Source organism: Dromaius novaehollandiae, chromosome Z (assembly GCF_036370855.1).
Source record: "Dromaius novaehollandiae isolate bDroNov1 chromosome Z, bDroNov1.hap1, whole genome shotgun sequence".
NCBI lineage: Eukaryota > Metazoa > Chordata > Aves > Casuariiformes > Dromaiidae > Dromaius > Dromaius novaehollandiae.
The window spans coordinates 29,504,106-29,522,734 of record NC_088132.1 but is presented as its reverse complement, the minus strand read 5'-3'; the positions used below and the strand labels follow the sequence as shown (position 1 = coordinate 29,522,734).

The 18,629-nt window shown below is 43.0% G+C and overlaps 1 protein-coding gene across 1 annotated transcript in view; it reads left to right on the top strand.

Moving 5' to 3' along the window:
* The window catches only part of LOC135324768 (solute carrier family 28 member 3-like), a 41,064-nt gene extending 28,755 nt beyond the window's left edge, over positions 1-12,309 (top strand). The window contains exons 10-18 of the mRNA XM_064501674.1: positions 252-332; positions 681-806; positions 1,922-2,052; positions 2,893-3,061; positions 4,650-4,847; positions 7,401-7,482; positions 8,171-8,269; positions 10,030-10,153; positions 11,872-12,309. Coding sequence (XP_064357744.1) covers positions 252-332; positions 681-806; positions 1,922-2,052; positions 2,893-3,061; positions 4,650-4,847; positions 7,401-7,482; positions 8,171-8,269; positions 10,030-10,153; positions 11,872-11,974 — 1,113 coding nt within the window. The 3' untranslated portion in view covers positions 11,975-12,309. The remainder of the gene's footprint in view (positions 1-251; positions 333-680; positions 807-1,921; positions 2,053-2,892; positions 3,062-4,649; positions 4,848-7,400; positions 7,483-8,170; positions 8,270-10,029; positions 10,154-11,871) is intronic.
* Positions 12,310-18,629: the final 6,320 nt, after the last annotated feature.

Below are 18,629 nucleotides of genomic sequence, written 5' to 3'. Positions count from 1 at the left end.
GTTTGACAAGTCAGTTTCCAGGCCAATGGCACGAACAGCCTAGAGCCTTTCAGCATTATACTTGCAATTCTGCTGAAGTATTCCTCGCCTGGCTCACTTCAACATGCTACTACTAAATGAATTCACCATATCTTGAAATAATTAGCTCATGATATATTGCAAGTTTGTCTCAAAACTCTTATGTTACATGATTAATTCAAAAAGGATATGGATTAGGCGGACCAACTTTTTTCCTCTTTTAATCATTTTAGGTTGGCTGGATAATGCAAATTTTCATGGGGACAACTCCTGTCGAGTCTCTAGTAGCTGCTGGTAACATATTTGTGGGACAGGTGAGTTAGTAATCCATGGTTTTCCATGCTCTAACACAGCATTAGTGAATATCAAAAAATGAAGTATTGCTGTTCAGTGAGTATCTGTGTATAACAAAATAATCACTTCATGCAAAGTTAGGACTCCTGGACGCAGCTGATTTCCAGGAAGCCAGAATTGCATTAAGTTTGTGTGTCAGCAATGACACACGAGTTGGCATGTTCTGGGAACTTCACGTGCTCAAAAAGGAAACCTGAGCACAAACTTGGATGATAGATCTCCCTCAAAACAAAGGGCGCACGAGAGCACCCTGTTATTAGAAGAAACCGAAGGTTTATTAGGAAATTCTTTGTCTTTTTTACTTCCAGACAGAGTCTCCTCTCCTGGTACAGCCCTACTTACCATACGTCACCAAATCTGAACTCCATGCAGTCATGACAGCAGGATTCTCAACTATTGCTGGAAGTGTCTTAGGAGCATATATTTCTTTTGGGGTAAGACCAGGAAGGAAAACAAAAAAATACAGTGTTTATCTGAAATCATGCAAGTATAAAAGCCCAACAGGAATGCTTTGGAAGTATATCTGTGTAATCCCCATGCTTTTTCTAAAGAATTAACCACACATCTCTATCCCAACTGTAGAAAAAGACACCAAGATCTGACTTGCAAACTCTTGCTAAGTAACACGAACTTCCACTTATGTAATATGGACAGTCTACTCATCCTAGCTGAAAAGGAACTGTCTCACACTTATTCCTACAGTCTGGATGAACAGACATGTGGAATATGCTAACTGACCAACTCTCCCACTTCTGTGGCAGTGATCTAGATAAAGCACCTCAGGAATTGCTATTATTCTCATGAGTCTAAGGGGTCTGCTCATGAGGGAGCTTCTAGCAATGCTGTACTCAGGTCATAAACGGCTCCTGTGCCAAGGAGCTGACAGCACAGATCTAGACAGAAAAACAGGCATGAAGAAGTGATTTATAACCAAAGTCATCAGGGCACAGTTGACAAATGTATTAATTCCGTATTTGTATAAATACAGCTGAGGGGCAGAAGCAAGAAGGGAGGGAATTAACTAAAAGACCAAGGGAGTAGGAGAAGGAAGTGATGGACAGAGATGCTGCAGAAGTTAGCAAAGGATGAATTTAGGGAAATTTATGAAAGGGATAAAAGGGGAGTGCCAGACCATGTTAAAAAAAAAAAAAAAAAAAAAAGACAGGGGGAGTTTACAATTTCAGGGGACAAAAAACAAGGTACTGTCATCATGGGCATACAGGGGGTCTTAAGGAGCAGACACTGGCTCTCACTCAAGAAACTCTGCTATTGTTACACTGTGCTGTCCTCCACAGACCTGTTTTTTTTATTATAAATACCCATACTTTTCACAACTTAGCTAACTGGAGACAGAAAAAAAAAAAAAAAAAAAAAAAGACTTCTCCTACATTGCTCATTCTATTCTTTCCCTTACAAGCAACACAATCCTTTTAATGTCCCTGCTGTACAAAAAAAGAAATCATTCAAGTATCTAATGATTTTAATTACTTTTGTTTGTTTGCTCATGATAAGATTATAAAAGCCTGTTTTCTGTCACCTGGATTTCTAGGTTTCTGCCTCCCACCTACTGACTGCTTCTGTCATGTCAGCACCAGCATCGTTAGCCACCTCCAAACTATTCTGGCCTGAAACTGAAAAGCCCAGAGTAACTCTGAGGAGTGACCTGAAAATGGCAAAAAGGTAATTTGATCTAGGCTCTACTTATTAGTAAAACTCATGCAGAAATCAGACTGGAAAAAGTAACCCATCACACATAATATCAAGAGGCCCTACATGGTAGATTTGCAGGCAATGAATTAGTTACACGCCACTATATCTCAAATAAGTAGTTTCTGAATTCAGGTGCAGTACATCCCACATCGGCTGCACGGGGTATTGTTACCCAGTGGAACAGGCAGAACAGCAAGGGGCTTGGGCCACGCAGTAAACTCTCCACAGGAAGAGGGAGATGCCTGCCCAAGGTGATCCACCAGGAGATTTTCCCCGTTTGCTCGGTTGCTGTCTTTGCAAAGCTCCTATCAATGCAGGTGAAAGCAAAGGTGGATCAGTCCTCTTAGTGACAGCAGCAGAGAACTCGTTGTCCATCTGTGGGGAGACTCGCTCCACTTTAAAGAGGATAAGCAGAGCAGAAAGGTTTCCAAGGAGCTGCACCCCATCAGCCAGGATCGCTCTGCACAGGGGCCGATGGCAATGGCAGCTCGCCCCATCCCAGTGATGCCACAGGCAGTCACAGTGCTAGGACCCAAGCCAGAGCCTTATGCTAGCTTTGGCCAGCAAAAGCACTGGATGCTCTGGCACGTCCAGGAACTGACCCCAACCGTGCCAAAGTTCCTCCTCAAGGCTCCAAAAATACACCTCTTGGTGGCTCCTGAGAGGAGCCAGGGTAGAAACACTCCACCTGATTGTTGTCCCTAGGAGGGCCCAGGCAGCTTCAGCTGTTGCTTTTAATCAAGTCCACATAACTGTTGTACCTTGAACCGAAAGACTTTTCACACTCCAATTCTGTTTTCACTGACCAAGTGAATCAAATAACCTACTGGAAGCTGCCAGTCAAGGTGCCTCCGCCTCCATCCTGCTGGTGGCCAACATCGCAGTAAACCTGATCGCCTTCCTCGCTCTGCTGGCTTTCGTTGACTCAGCCCTCTCCTGGGCAGGGAATCTGTTCGACTACCCGCAGCTGAACTTTGAGGTATGGTCCTCCAGTCCTTCACACAGCTTACATGCATTTGTACAGGTCTCTTCTTCAGATTAATTGCCTAGGGGGCTGGGGCTTTTTTAAGCAATCCAAAAAAAGGTTATTTCTATACACATGTTCTTGAAAGTGTCTTTACAGCTGAAAGGAAAAACAGTTGCCATGCAAGTATTTCTGTATCCATCAGTCCATCTGCAGCTTCCTTCTGGGTTGTTCCTGTTACTAGCAGAGCAAGTATATCAAGTACGGTGTGCTAGTACCTGCCTCCACAGACCTGGCAAGGCAGCAGGTCTGTTTACACACACCTGCCAGGCCATTAACATCCCATTCAGCTGAACACCAAAGTGCAGCTTTAACTTCAGATCACCCCATCAAGTCCTTAGCACTCACTGGATCACCCAGGGAAGGACAATGCCACAAGCCAGGGCTTGCCCAAATACAGGGCTTGCTCAGTATCACTTAGTTCCCAGCACATTGGAACTAGGAAACTGCATCCCAATCACTCAGCTGAACAAACAGGTTTTAAACGTGGCTTGTCCTTTGACCTGGGTGAACACATCATTTTTGACATGGTGGAACACCCTCAGTTCAAAGAGCTTGAACCTTTTGTTTTGCAAACTCCTGATACAGGCATAGTGTGAACACAGATACAATACCAAGATCCAGGTGCTGGAGAAGTGGGTAGACACTGCTAGCACACACAGCATCAGCAATGTTAAGATATTACCTTATCAGCTTCCAGAGATTATTCCACTGCACAGACATCGCCAGAGGAAGGAAGGCACATGCATACTTCAGTCACACGACTGCAACAGCTTAGTAGCAGGACTGGAACCAACAACCTACAAGGAGACAGAACTCACAAACATAATACAGTCAGCTATCACTCCTGAGAGATACTGACCCCTGGACTTTTGCAGGGTAGAGGAGCCATATACAAATAGTCACTGCTTAAATACTTCAGGTGGATTCACTGAAGACAATCTAACCAAGCCCTTTCACTGCTGGAGCTACTTTATCTCTTATATAAAAATAAGCTATTCTGGGATATGGGATTTTTTTACTTGCTTAAAAGTTTTTATGCTAGGACAAAAGGGTACAGCTTTAATTATATCAGATGTACAGCTTTTATGCAGAGACAAGCCCTTTGTTTGCACCAGTTGGAGTCCAGTAACCCAGTAATTAGAGAACATTCATTAACACACTTGATTTAGTCAGCTGAAGAACTAGACTTCTCTTGCTTCTTATAAGCTCTTTGAACTCAACCCTTCTTGTCTCCTGCACAAACACTGTCCAATCTGAAGTCATTGTTTGGGGGAAAAAAAAGGCACAGAAACATTTGTTTAGTTTTACATGTAAAATTAGGGACATACCTAATTACTTTGCTGGATCTGGATTTTGGGTTGGTCTTTTTGTAATTATTCAAGCATAGCTTCCTATTAAAAATCCTCAGTCTCACAGGGGTTTTAGCAATACGACTCTGCTGAAATAAAACCATCCTTTTTAAGTTTAGACAACTTATCAGATGCCATTGTTCTTTGACCAACCACCTCTTCTGACCAGCTCTGTCTTACCTATTTTGCAGAACATTTGTGCTTATGTCTTCATGCCATTCTCCTTCATGATGGGGGTAGACTGGGAGGACAGTTTTGTTGTTGGTGGACTTCTAGGTTACAAAACTTTCTTCAATGAATTTGTGGCTTATGAGCGCCTCTCAAAACTGATTCACAACCGAGAAAAGGGCGGGAGCATGTATATTAATGGTGTGAAACAGTATATGACTGTAAGTAACATTTTCTATTCTACTGATTTATTGGGTCTAATTCTTTTCTACTGGGACTCAACTTATTTTTAATATGGGCACAGTGGGATAAAGTTAGCATACTATTTTGAAGTGTATTTTTCAGCAGCAGTCTCTAATTATTAAAATGTATCCCATCCTTGTGACGCTGCCATGACTGTCATCACACTAGGTATCTCAAAAGTAGCAAAAAAAATCCTGCATAGCCTTTGGAAAGGGGAATCTTGGGGAACAGTCAGCATCCCACAGGACATGGCATTTGGTCTCCGGACTAAAGCAATGTCTCTGAGATGAGTTTCTTCTCACCCCATTTTTCACTAGCACTTCCTTATGAGATACTCTCTTGGGAAAATCCTGGGCAAGACCTGCAGAAGCCTCCAGCCCACAGAGGTTTACCCAAGCATTAAGCTCCGGGAGAGACATCAAGGAAGCTTTAGCTGATGGAATTTAAGATATTACTGACACTTCCTTGTCCATGGCAAACCTCTGCCAGAGGTCACTATCCCTGTGCAGAGAGTGGTAACACAAGACATGTGTCTGCACCTCCTCTGCCACACTGTAAGTCCAACTAGTGTGCTTCAGTTACAGTGGGTGCATCTCTCATCCACACTTCCACCCAGATTTGCCCTACAGGGTAACAGTTCCTAGTACAAATCACTGAGGAAGAAACCCAGAGGATCTCAGCACAAAGCATCCCAGGTGCATGCACAAGGGCCCCTAGCTGGGAAGCGTCCTTTTCTACAGCATTTCATCTTCACCCTTCCTGGTGTGATGCTGCAGATAACCACTTAATAGACAGAACTGAGAACTCAAGTCCCTGACCACTTGCATTCCTTAGTACCAGAACATATTTCACAACTGGAGATACAGAGCCAGATAGCCTGATCAAATACTTACACTCTTGCCTGAGAATCCATTACCAGCGATGCTGGAAACAGGACCCTGGGCTGGGTGGGCCTTTGCTCTGTCCTCTACTGTCATGCTGTGTCCTACAAGGGGGATATGGCTCTAAACTCCTAAATGAATGCTTAGATTTTTTTTAATCTGGAAGTCAGTCTTTAAAATTCAGATCTCACCACCTATATTTCACCTTTCTCAGTTTTTCAGTGAGATGCAGCATAGGACTTCTGTCTTCCTTGTTACTACCTACAAAGAGGCAAATTAACCTTCCACAGTAACAAGCTCTAAGATGAAAAAATAATTTTGATTCATAACACTCATGTAAAAATTGCCCAGTAACAAATTTAATTATGGCAGGACAGCTCAGCTGAAAGTACACTTGGCCTCCAGTTTTAATTTCTGTTCGGCTTCAGAGCTCTGTAATACATCTGGGCACAGATATTTGGTCAGAGAGAGTGAACAAGCAGTCTTCTGAATTGCCTCACCTGAGTCAGTAATAACAAGGCTTCCTGTTTTCTGAGCTGGGAGAACACAAGTGAAAGCAGGGAAATCACAGCACACAAAGCCTTTTCTAGGAAAAGCAGATAGAGTGGGTACTTGAAAAGCATTTTCCTGTATATGTGCAGAGTGATTGAAAATACCTACAAATTGGTTTTCATAAAACAGGAATGGAAACAGAGAAACCTTTAATAAACAGGAAACCTAGCAGAACACTCGCTCAGCAGTCTTCAGCTTGGGCTTAAAATACTGTAAATAAGACCCCAGAGCTGCCAGGGGGGAAAAAAAATCTATTTGAAAGAGATGCTGCTTCCTTTCCCAAAATGTGTGAACTAAGTTTGTCTCATCAAGGCGCATAGCCTGGTTTCACCCCAAGCCATCCCGTACCCTGTAAGGGGTCTCTCCATGGAGGGAGACGAGTGGCAACCCACCCTTGTCTCTGCTCTGAGGTCCAGCATGGGCCAACATTGTCCAGGAGAAGGTGGCTGAAGTCAGGAAAGAAGTAAACTGCTTGCAGGACTCTGATGGGGCTTCCAAAATTGTTACACTGCTCTGCGTGTCTGCACAGCAAAGCAAGCGCTCTCTAGGGCGCCCGGTTCCCTTCGCTCCCTCTGTGCACAGGGTGGAGCATCCTTGCAGCAGCTGGGCATATGGAGCCCTCTGTTTTTTCAGGGACAAAGAAATCAGGGATATATACAAAAACTTGAGTTTCCAACACAGCGTTATAGAGGCAGGACAACTAAGAACAAGTTCAGCTAAAGCTTTCTGACTAATACCCTCAAAAATCAGCAGCTAAATTGACACCAGGAAGACAAAATTATTTTTATCTGTAATTACTAATATTTAATTCAATCAGGCACAGCAATATACATAATCACTACGACAAACATATGGTTTATGAGTCCTCACCCGCACTGAGTATTCAAAACTCTGTGTTTTCAGAATGAGAGCAAGACTAAAGGCTTTGCTCAAAGCCAGGTACACAGGCAGCACCCGAGCAAAAAGAAGTGATTTCCATACTCCAAGCATAGCATTGGGCCACAGTGCTATTTTTTCACACCTCTAAGTCAGCAGGAGATATCTTGAACCGCTGAACAACTGAGTCAACCACTACCTGCCCGTGTGTTTGCTTTTCAGGTTCGCTCTGAAACCATTGCCACCTATGCCCTTTGCGGCTTCGCCAACTTTGGCTCCCTGGGACTGGTTATAGGAGGCCTGAGTAAGAACGTCTTTCCTTTATTTGGCAAACAAAAGCAAAGCAAGGACCCAAGGGGACACGTTGTGGGTGAAGCTTAGCAGCATTAGGGGTGAGGAGCTGCTCCTCCGAGGTCCAGGACCCGCCACGTGGGAGGGCTCCCGCGGCACGTGCTTGAAGGGCAAGAGGGGCTGAGGGGAGTGTATGGGATGAGCCAGGCCAACTAGCCGACCAAGCAACAGCCCTCTCTGACTTCGGGGTAAGCCAGCTGTCTCAACGGCCTGCTCGTCTGAGGGAGACAACTGGCCATCTTCTCCAAGAATGCCACATATAAGAAAATTTTAAAATAGACTTATCAGGTCTCTGGGGAAATGAAGCCATGAAAAAGTCACCAGGGATCCCCACCTGAGGACCCACTGCTGGCCCCTTCCCTGTGGAGCCCGCAGCGGGGCAGCACAGAGGAGGGGGACCAGCCGTGGGGCCACCAGGCCTGGCCCTGGCCCTGCACCCAGGGCCTCGCGCCCAGCAGAAAGAACCAGCGTCAGCATTAGGCAGTCAAACATCCCATAGAAAAATGTCACATTTTCTTTCCTTGCTTTGCCCAGTTAGGACCACAGGTTGGGACTTCTTGCGCCGCGGGAGAGTCAGCAGGTTAACCTTCTGTATGTCTATATGTATTTATATTCTCCACACGCTTTAATTTTCTTCCTAGCAAGCATCACTCCATCCAAAAGAAAGGAAATCGCCGGTGGTGCCTTCAGAGCAATGATTGCCGGGACCGTTGCCTGTTTCATGACCGCCTGCATCGCAGGTACCCTGTATAAATTTAGTGTATCTTGCAGTGAGTGACCACCGGGTGGCAGTGCATCGGTACCATAACTGCTGCTGGGCAGTTCCCGTCATTTAAACGCCGGTCTTTTGGGGTTTGGCAGGATTTAGAGCCGACATTCAATGAAAAGTTGCTGCAAACTAGAATATTAAATGATTTGTCTTATTTCTTCTTCTATATCTAAGTATCGACACTGCATTCTGTTAGCCTATGTATAATCACTGACTCATGAACAAAGAGAAAATTGCAAGTTATAGATGAGTTACAATCCCTCCTCCGTGCCGCCGGCTATGGAAATACAGAACTAATTATAGAGCAGAAAGGGAGAATGGGATGAAAGGAGGATGCAAGAGAGGAGGAGTGCGATGGAGTGAGGGGAAGCTAACACTTTTCTGTCTTAATGTTAAATGGATGCTTTGGGCCGATAACCTTCCTGCAGCGGGGCAAATCTGCATTTAAGCTAATGGAAGAGCACCAGGGTGGGATTCGACAGAGGCTCCTTATTTTCAAAGCTGCACCTGCAAGCTGAGTAGAAAAATCACTATGAAACAACCACGTTTTGGAGGAAATGAAAAATAATATTAGTCATTCAACTGATTAATTAATTGACCAGATATGATTCAGCGGCAATTTTTTCCCCCAGTATCTAATGATCCCTTTCCCAGCTTTCTTTTCAGGACATGTGACATCCAGAATGGGCACAACAAAACTCAAAGCACTGATATTCCTTTCATGAAGAACAATCTCGGTGTTTTATTTAGCTGTAGTGTATCCGTATCAACCCCAGCTTCTCTATCCCTTCGTGTTCAACCAAACCTCATACATGTAGAGGATAAGCCCACTCTATCTTCTGAAAGCTATAAAACTGGTACACGTCACCTTTTATGAGTCTCATAGCCCTCATTAAGATTTTAATACAAAATACTATCCTGTATAATCGAGGCATTAGGAAGTCTTACTAAAATGTGTCACTTGAAAACCCTGGTCCTAAGAATTGTGAACAGCCATTGGCAAATCTTTAAAAACAATAAAATCTGCTGTGGAAAGAAAATTATATTCCACCCACTCCTGCCATGGCAAATGCCCAGCAGAAGGTATAAGAGCCAAGTAATTTCTACTGCCCCATTTTACAGTAAGAACATAATAAATATGTGGCCAAGCTCTGCAACACTAAATACAATAAGGAGCTGTCATTTTCATATTTTTGTGACTCCATTCCTATAATGAAAGCTGATGTTACTATTTACAGGACATTTGGAGAACACAAACAAAATAAGATAAACCATCACCGTTCCTGTTAAAAAAGTAAAATAAAATAAGGTCAGGTCCTGCATTTACTTGCACTGCTATAAATGTGACATAGCTCCATTTTAGTTAATGAAGGCAGACTGATTCCCAGGCAGTGAGAAATGCATTAGCATACCTTTTTAGAAGCATTAGGAGGGGCAGAAAAACAAAATGTTCCTAGTGTAGTAGGAACCAGAGTTTATTTCTAAAGATGAAAAAAAAAAGTGTCTGATCACTCCTTAATCCAGTTCTGTAAAATGATTCAGGTTAAAAAAAAATACAATTTGTGGGCTTTTATCTTGCATCATTTTACAGAACCAGCTCTGAGAGTGCTCAGGTAACATCCTCATTCCTATCAGCCAGGACGCTTCATTCGAGGGTGCCCCAGTGACTGACATCCCCCAGTCTTATCAGCCTTTTCATTACTGATCAACAAAATTGTATTTGCTTCACAGGAATGCTGTCTGTCCCTGGTGTGGAGGTTCCCTGCCACATTTTATTAGGCAATGCCTTCAACTCAACAAATTTCCCGGCCAACAGCACAGCGCTAGTTGAATGTTGCCAGGAAGTCTTCTCCAGGTACCGAGGAGCTCTCTACCCTCTGTCAGTGTAATTTGGGGAGCTCAGATATGCTCCAACAGCCTCCTTTTACTTTTTTCAATATAGCTTTTTTCCCAGGTGCCTGCTCCCCATGAACTTGCCCCTTTTAAAAGAAACGAACATTTGAATGCCATTTGAAGTGGGTTTTTTTCTATAGCATTTCTCTGTTACACGCAAAACACAAATAGAGTCAACAGAGAAATCAAAACATTTTTATCCAAACCTGAGCTTTTCAAAAGGTTAAAGATAGTCGTATTCAGTGGTCTAGTTCAGGCTCATCTCGAATACCTAAAAAGAAATTCAAATATTTGAAGTAGCATAATACTAGCCCAGTATCTGAGCATAATTCTAGTTGAAAAAAGACAGGAGCTTTTCCTTCTGCAGTCTATGAATCTGGTTGAAGATAATAATAATGATGACTTATTAATAGATAATATTAACAATGATTATACATATTTGAGGTAGGAAAATGTTCTGAGATAAATTATTTTTAATAATCCTCTATCTAAGGTCTATGGAGAATAAAGGAAGAATGATATTAAATAAGGAATATACTAAGTCATACTTAAGACTATGCACGAAGAAGGAAAAGTCTATTTATTTAGATTATGGCAAATGCTCTTTAAATCTGCCCTAACGTGCTTTTGCTCACTTTCACAACTAATTATTTTAGAAATAAAGACTCTAATTCATCTCTTTTCCATCCCATTGAAAATCAAGGAACTTCAGCCTCTTTCCAAATTTCTTTGACAAAAGACAATGCTCTAAGATTAAGCATTTGTCTACAAGAGAAATGTATAATGTAAACATAACAGTGATGTTGCTGTAATCTAACCTGCAGGAATTCACTTGAGAAGATCCTCAAATGGGTTACATTTTCAGAATTCTAAGAATTATGCTGGATCTGGTCTTAGGTCCTCTTGGTTTAACTAACGCAAGGCGTTTGTGTTTATGGTAGAGAGGTATCTCATTAGATTAGCTCAGTACCAGGACTTATGGCAGCTGGAAATTCCTTCTGATGTTTAACTCCTCATAATAGGAATCGAAATTACAATTCTAACCTCAGTTGCTTTTTTTCCCCCCTAAATTATTCTTTTGAGACATATATATCTTCCTGGCATGCCTTAGTATAAAAAGTAGCCTTGAACATGGACATGTACAAGTGTATGCATATTACCACAAAGAAACTTCTGCTGTTATGACTTGATGTTCTGAGTTTATCATAACTCTAAACCAGTGTCACTAACTTTTGGGCAGAGCAAAAATCATCTGAGATATTGGGTATGTTCCTTCATTCAGATTTTCTCTTCACTCCAACTTTGGCTCATCACAATAATTTTAACTCCACCACGTTGTATGCTTGGTTTTCACCAGAATCAATGCTGAACAAATGCACTGAAGAAACAAATATCTTGAACAGTGAAATGAAACTCTCAGTCATTTCAGTTATCAAGGAAGATATACTTGATGCACAAAGACTTTATACAGAAAACTGGGCACAAACCCAATAAAACCAGACTATCTGGACACTGCACATGGCCAGTGTTCAGGATGGTCTAGTTCAGTTTCATTTCTCATGTGATAATTTAACACATTTTAAAGTCTTGTGGGAAAAAATGTGTATGTGTGTGCATATATATGTATATTCCCCTATGAGAAAAAAGTAAGTCTGATTTTTTCTTACGCTCTTTCCCCAGCATAAATGAGTCGAAACCAATCTTCTCTGGAGGAAACTACAGCCTGAGCTCCTGGAAAGCATGTTGTCAAATACTGGACCTACCTGCTTCTCATTGCAGTTGAATTAAGCCATAATTTGGAGTCAGGATAGTTTATAGTCTCTACCATAAACAAAGAGTTGCTTTTCTTGGTGGAAAGGTAATGAGAAATGTCCTTTTCCACAAAAAGTGTGGAAAAATTTGACCTTTATTTCCCCTCTCACACAAGCCCAGTTCCTCTGACTTGCGTGGAATCACTCCTAAATTAAACTGGGATAAATGCACAAAAACTGAGACCTCTTGCTACAGATGCCTTCTCCCACTACAGCTCAGAAAAGAATGGGAAAATTTTTAGACCAGTTTCTGAATCTGATTCTCCTGATTTCATTGCTACCCTCCAACAGTTGAATCTATAGTATAAAGCTACTGCAGGCAAGAAGAAAATCAGGCTCAGGTGGATTTGACTGTCACACAGCAACAGCTGTGGACTAGAAATGATATTTGAAATTGCTGTCCACTCCTACTGGTATTTCTGCTCTTTCTGATGCCAAAGAAGTGTTTTTACTGCATGAAGGTAAATGACTTTTCTCAGAGAGCCCTGCACATTTCTCCCGGTAACTATGGCTACATGTGAGCCGAGCTGCGGCGGTGCCATGTCCCTGGCGCCTTGGTCACCGAGCCACTCTCATCAGGACAAGCCGCTATCACCGCATCCTTCCCCTGCCCACAGAGGCAGCCGGTGCGTGCTCCGAAGGGTAGGAGGTACCCCGGACACAGCTGGGTTCAAGAGCTTGGTCCCAGTTTAGGGTAATTCGTATGGCTGGGCATGGCCAGCTCTGATTTTTATTTCCATTTTGGAAGAAACTCCAAGCAACGGTTCCTGTGTCAATTCTTCTCGCTCTTCATTGTTACCTACATCTGACACTGGCGTCGCCAGCAGGGACCTTGCTGGAGCTTTTCTGCCGGGAAGGCCAGTGGCATGCTGTAAAGGAGCCCTGGTAAAAGGAGATCAGGCTCCCACCTCTCCCTCTGCCAGCAGCATTCGCCAGTCTTGACTATTGGACCATGTAAAGAAGGATGCACTATCAACATTAACAAGATGGGAGATGACCTCAGTTTTTGTCACCTAGCTATGTTCATGTGTGTATGTATCATAAAAATGGACTAAGTAGATTGAGGAGAACAAATAAGTTATGAGCTTTCATAATAAACCTAATGTCTATTTTTGAGGCCTGTCTGATGAATGAAGTGCTAATTACCCCATGTTGAGAACTTCCATTAAAAAGGAAAGTATGTTGTTCTAGGTTTTAGCCCTTTCATGGACTCCAGAGCCAAAAACTTGTATGTGGCTTGTTTTTTTCAAAAGATTATGGTATGTATTCCTATCCTATGGCATTGTCAGTGCCAAAGGTTTTTAAAAAAAGCTAAGAACTGAAGTACAGAAATGACAGGAAATCCTGACATACCCTCCCAAATATAACTTGTACAGATGGAGATGAAGCAACCTATTCTGACAAAATAGTAACTAAGTTTTCATCCTTTCATCTAACTATTGCAGAATCTGTTCTGGGAAATCTTGGTTAAGAAACTTAGACAGCTGCCAGCACAGCTGTTTTAGAGGGATATTGATTCAGGCTGATAGTAAAAGATGCTAGTTTCTTGTAAAGCTCAGTTTTATGAGCTAAATCCTCAAAAAAGAAAAAAAAAAGAAGTAATTATAAATGCCAGTATTGCTACTGCTTGTGATTTTTATCACAGGTTTCATGTTATTAGGTGTTCTTCTTTGGCCCCCTCCTTCTCGATTTAGGAGACTGTATGAGAACCTTATTTTTCAGTGCTTTTAAAGAATGTTTCTAAATCTCACTATTACGGGTATATATGCTCAAAAATATGATGCAAAACTTTCCTAAAGAAACCAAAAAACAGGAAGGTTTTGCTCTGCAATTTCTGGCCGATATCATGGTTATACCAGGGCTTAGCTCCAAAATCAGCTCAGCGTCAGCTATTTTGAAATGCAGAAATGTATTCTTTCAAGAGGAATGAATCAGAAACATTAACTCTCACCATCAAGCAGAAAAATCCTCTGCTTCTAAGACATCTCCCTCCTTGCTGCTCCTCACCTCGCTCCATTTAATATCCGCCTTTCAAAATGCCAGCTGCTCCCTAGGCTGCAGTGACCGGCTGGCCAAAAAACAGGTCGTGCTAGCGAGGAAAGGCAGTGTTAAGACTTGTGCACTGAGCTTGCTCGTTCTTGACTGTGCTTTTCACCCGTACCAGCTTAACCCGTCTGCTTGGCCCTTGGGCTGTCAGCACCTGAGAGCACACCCCCTACAGCATCACTGCCGGCGGTCCTCTTTGGCTGGTTTTTGGCTTGGTTTTGTCTTGGTTTTAGCTAATTGGTCGCTAAAAATCATTGCCAGTGCTTCCAGGAAAGGCATTACCAAATTCAGTGTGCAATAATTCCAGGAAGCATCCTATGCAGCCTTTCTAATGCGCAGAGCATATACAACCAAAGAGAGCTATCTCTAACGTGAGACATGTTCTCTCTGGCCCCAATCTAAAACAGCATTTAAATATGTACATGAGGCAAGGCTTGTAGGAAACAGGAATATTTTTATTTTAATCAGTTGAGAGGCAGTTGGAAAAAACAAGCATACTTGTAGAAACAAGCAGTTTTTCCAAATCCAGCAGACCTCAGCAGCACTTGCAACCCATGCGCATTCATAAACATGCAATGAGTTGACTCTGTCAAAGACATTAATCATGTGCTGCATGTTATAGAGGCATTTAAGTGTTTTCCAAAAGCAGTCTGGTGCAAATATCACCTCTTTCTGACATGAGGCTTGAGCGGAGGCAAAATAGCTGAAGAGACAGGGCGTTAAGGATGATATCGTCCTTCTGCGAATTGAAGTGTTTTTGCTGTGCAGTCATTAGATTGCTTCATGCTACACGATGCCGTAAATCTATGGTTCCCAAATTTTGCAAGTCTGCAGATAACTACCAGACCTCCAAATTGCTCCTAGCTGCAGGTACAGATAACCTTAAAGTCACTTAAATGTGATGCAGCATTTCATGTGGCTCCCCTGCACACGTAGCCCCAAACATGAAACCAAGTGGTGAATTATAAATCTTGCCTGCCAGAGATGCTGAATCAAATTCATTACATCAGTCTGAACTCTGAGTGTCATCCCTGAAGTTAGAGCTACTATGCAGTTACATCAGGGTAAATGAGAAAAGAATTTGCTTCCCTAGCTTTGGCTCTGATTTCAAGCTGGTTTTAAAGCCGTATCAGCTCACAGGAGCCAACGGAAGTATTTCCAATACTGCAGTGACTTAGCGGTGCATCCGTAGACACGCTTTTGTTTTGCCCGGTGGGGCTCTGAATTTGAAACCCAGCCATATTCAGACAAACAGACTGGGGAAAACCAGCTTAGTCTTTAGCATAGAACTACTTTGTTCCTTCATGATGATTTTAAGAGAAAAAAAAGAAACCACAATATTTTCCTGTTGCTATGGCATCCTGCAGCATAGGGACTCACTATAGCAACCAGCGCACTAACTCCGAGGGCATTGATCAGCATGCAAGGATTGCCATCGCGAAAACAGAATTTTGTTGTTGTTGTTGTATCGATTGGTGCCTCTGGTGCCGGGTGGCTAGAAATGTCGGGGGGGTGCGAGCACCCTTCGCAGGACGGCTGAGCGTGGGTGCACATTGCCTGGCGGTGAGCATAGGCCGGAGTTCAGGACCACGTTTGTCTAGGCGAAACCAGAAAATCTTGCATTTCTGCCTGCAAAATCTTGCATGTTGCCAGGGTTCAGTGTATTTAAGAAATATTATATGTGGTTTTGGTTGCTTATCTGCTTTTCATGGGCTAGGGAAGTGTTCCTGCTCAGCAACGATTGCACTCTGGCACGGGGAGTCCCCACATTCGGGGGAACGGACCTGCACATCGGATAATAAACTGTGCCCCTAGAGATTTGTGCCCAGCTCCTAGTTTGGCCACAGGCCCCATGTGCACCTGGGAAAGCGTCTCATCTGGGATGTCTCTACGCCTGATCTGTAAAAGGAAGCAGTAGCCAAGAGGTGATGTTACCAGCGGTAGCACAGCAATAAATGTTAGACAGCAGCAGTGGGAGGGTATGATCATCACAGCCGTGGGTTTATACACCTGGGGGCTTTCTCCAGCCTGGTTTTGAACGGAGAAGTAGCGAGGAACTGTACGTTACGTGCCTAGTTTCTGTCAGAGACTCATGCGTTGGACCAGATATGGCTCCCTCAGCTCGGCGCTTTTCCCAAGCTGCACAGCCATGCAGAGAAAGGAGGAAGACAGTAGCTCAGTTCACACCAATATTATTTTCTCCATCTAAAGAAGCGCTGATCTGCTGCTGTAGTGTCTGAACACAAAAAACAGCTGGGACACAAACGAAGTGGTGCCCATACCTCATGGCTGCTCCTCCCAGCACGTAACCCCAGCTGGCTGCCATGACTGCTTTGTTATCTCTGTGGCCCCAAATATGCCAAATATCCTTAATTGCTGACCTTAATTTGTTCTCCAAAACTCTTGTTTGCTTGTAAGTCATGGTCTTTTGCCATATTACGCTAATTATTCTGGATTAAAATCTTCAAAAATCTCTTTTCTGTTCATCTCGAAGCATTTTTGCAGTATATATAGTTCCGCAAGAAGTCAATGCAAAAAGCCACTATCTATTGTCAGTTCACAAGTACCATCTAAATGACATCCATCCCCACAGTTTTTTGAATAATCATGCCTGGGCATTTTGAAAATCAAATTTGTCCTTGCAGTTATGCACTCTTCTTGTGAACAGCTCTGCTGAAGTCAACGAGCTGCTCCGTGTGCTACGCGTTCGCCTCACTATAACGGACTGCAGCATCCAGCTTGACCTGAAATCACCCAGGAAAACTTGCAGAAATCCCCGTGAACAAAGTCGGCTCTGTCAGCTCCCCACTTACGCGACCTTTGCTGCCGCGATGGCACCACAGTGGAGCCTGGAGGGACATTTCAGGTCAGACTTTGTGTGTTCATGCGACTGTTATATTATCAAGCCTCTCGCCTCCCTCCCTCATGCTTTTTTCTTCTTCTCTGTGGCTTTACAATAGCACGCCTTTCTCGTCTCAGTGCATGTATCCGCTTGTTTTAGGCTTGATCACCTTTGTTTTGATTTCCAACATCGCCACAGGGGTGCTTGGATTTTTACTGCCTCAGATCACTAGGTGGCACGACACCATCAGTGAAAGCTCTTTGCAAGAAAAACATGTAGGGATACGAGTATCTAGCCTTTTTACTTTGATATGTATTGTTTATTTGTTGTTTGTTGCTCAAAATGGGAGGTTAAATATTTTTATTAATTGCCTTCCAATTTCAGGTAATAGAAAAACAGGATACGCTTTGGCCAAGATGCTTTGCTTTAGAGGGCTGCTGTGGGCACTTCAAAGAGCTCTGCTTTTCAGAGCACTACGCAGCCATCTCTGGAAATTTTCCTTTCCTAAAATGTTGCCCGTGATCCCCAAAATCTCTAGTCACCTTCGTAGATAGTGGTGAAGGGCATTAGTGCTTGTTTATTGTAACCCTAGTGAAAGCAGAAGAATGAATGATGGAGGAAACCACTTTGCAATAAAGACATGGATACTGCAAAAACTTGCAGTGTTGTCAGAGGAGGGGAAATGGTTGTGCGCCTCGCTGCAGTCTTCCCAGTCTACTTCCCTGCAGATAAGATGAGGGATAAAGGTTTCTGAGTGTCTACACAGCTCATGCATGGCCCAGAATAACAGCACCAGCAACAGTACCAAAGTCCCTTTTACTGTAGCCTCCACCACCAGCCCAGGTTTCGGCATGTCCTTGGGGTCAAGGCTTCCTGGACAGTCCTCACCATAAGGCTTTTCATGTGCTGCTAGAGTTTTCCTTAGTTGCAGTGTAATGTTAAGGGGGAGCTGGAGCAGTCAGCTCACTGCTGGAAAGGGGGTGAAGAAAAACTGTATTAAGGATGACATGAGTCATGAGTAGTGGCCCCAGAAAATGGTATTCTTGGAAAGGAGAGGGAAATGATGTATTGCAGAGAAAGCAAATGACAAGATATTCCTGAGAGATACAACTTGGGCAAATGTTTTGTTTCTTGAGCATCATTAGTTGCAATGTCTGGTAAACTTTTATGAAGAGGAATGAGGGAAGCACAAATAGCCTTCCTTGCCTTCCAGAGATGTAACTACTCCTACTCAAGAGCTTAAATACTTACTGCTAAATATGGCAAAGTAATCCACTTCGTAAACAATAACCTGCTTGCAGTAAGTTCCAAGAGCTTGTACAATATTTAAAAAGGCTCTTTAAAGAAGATCAGATGGGAATAGTCTTCTCAAAATCCAAATGAGGAGGTTCTCTCCATTACTCTCACTCCAAATGAGGAATGTTTCATCAAATAATATGAGACAGCAAAGCACTCGCTGCCCACTTTTGGCTGTTTTCATCTCTCAGAGCTGTAACTGCATTTGTGGGAATGTTCAGTAGTGGCGTGCTCCAAGGCAAGGCCCTGCGAGCACCCGTTCTTCAGAAAGGAAGCCACCAATGAAACACTCTTAAAAACCTGAAAGGCTCAAAACTGAAGAAGAAGGTGGAAGAGGGTCAGATAAATATGACTTTCTTAAATCAACTTTTCTTAATTTTTCCTAATGTCATTCCGTGAAGGTTGTTATGTGTGCTCATCACCAGAGTAACCAAAGGGCTTGG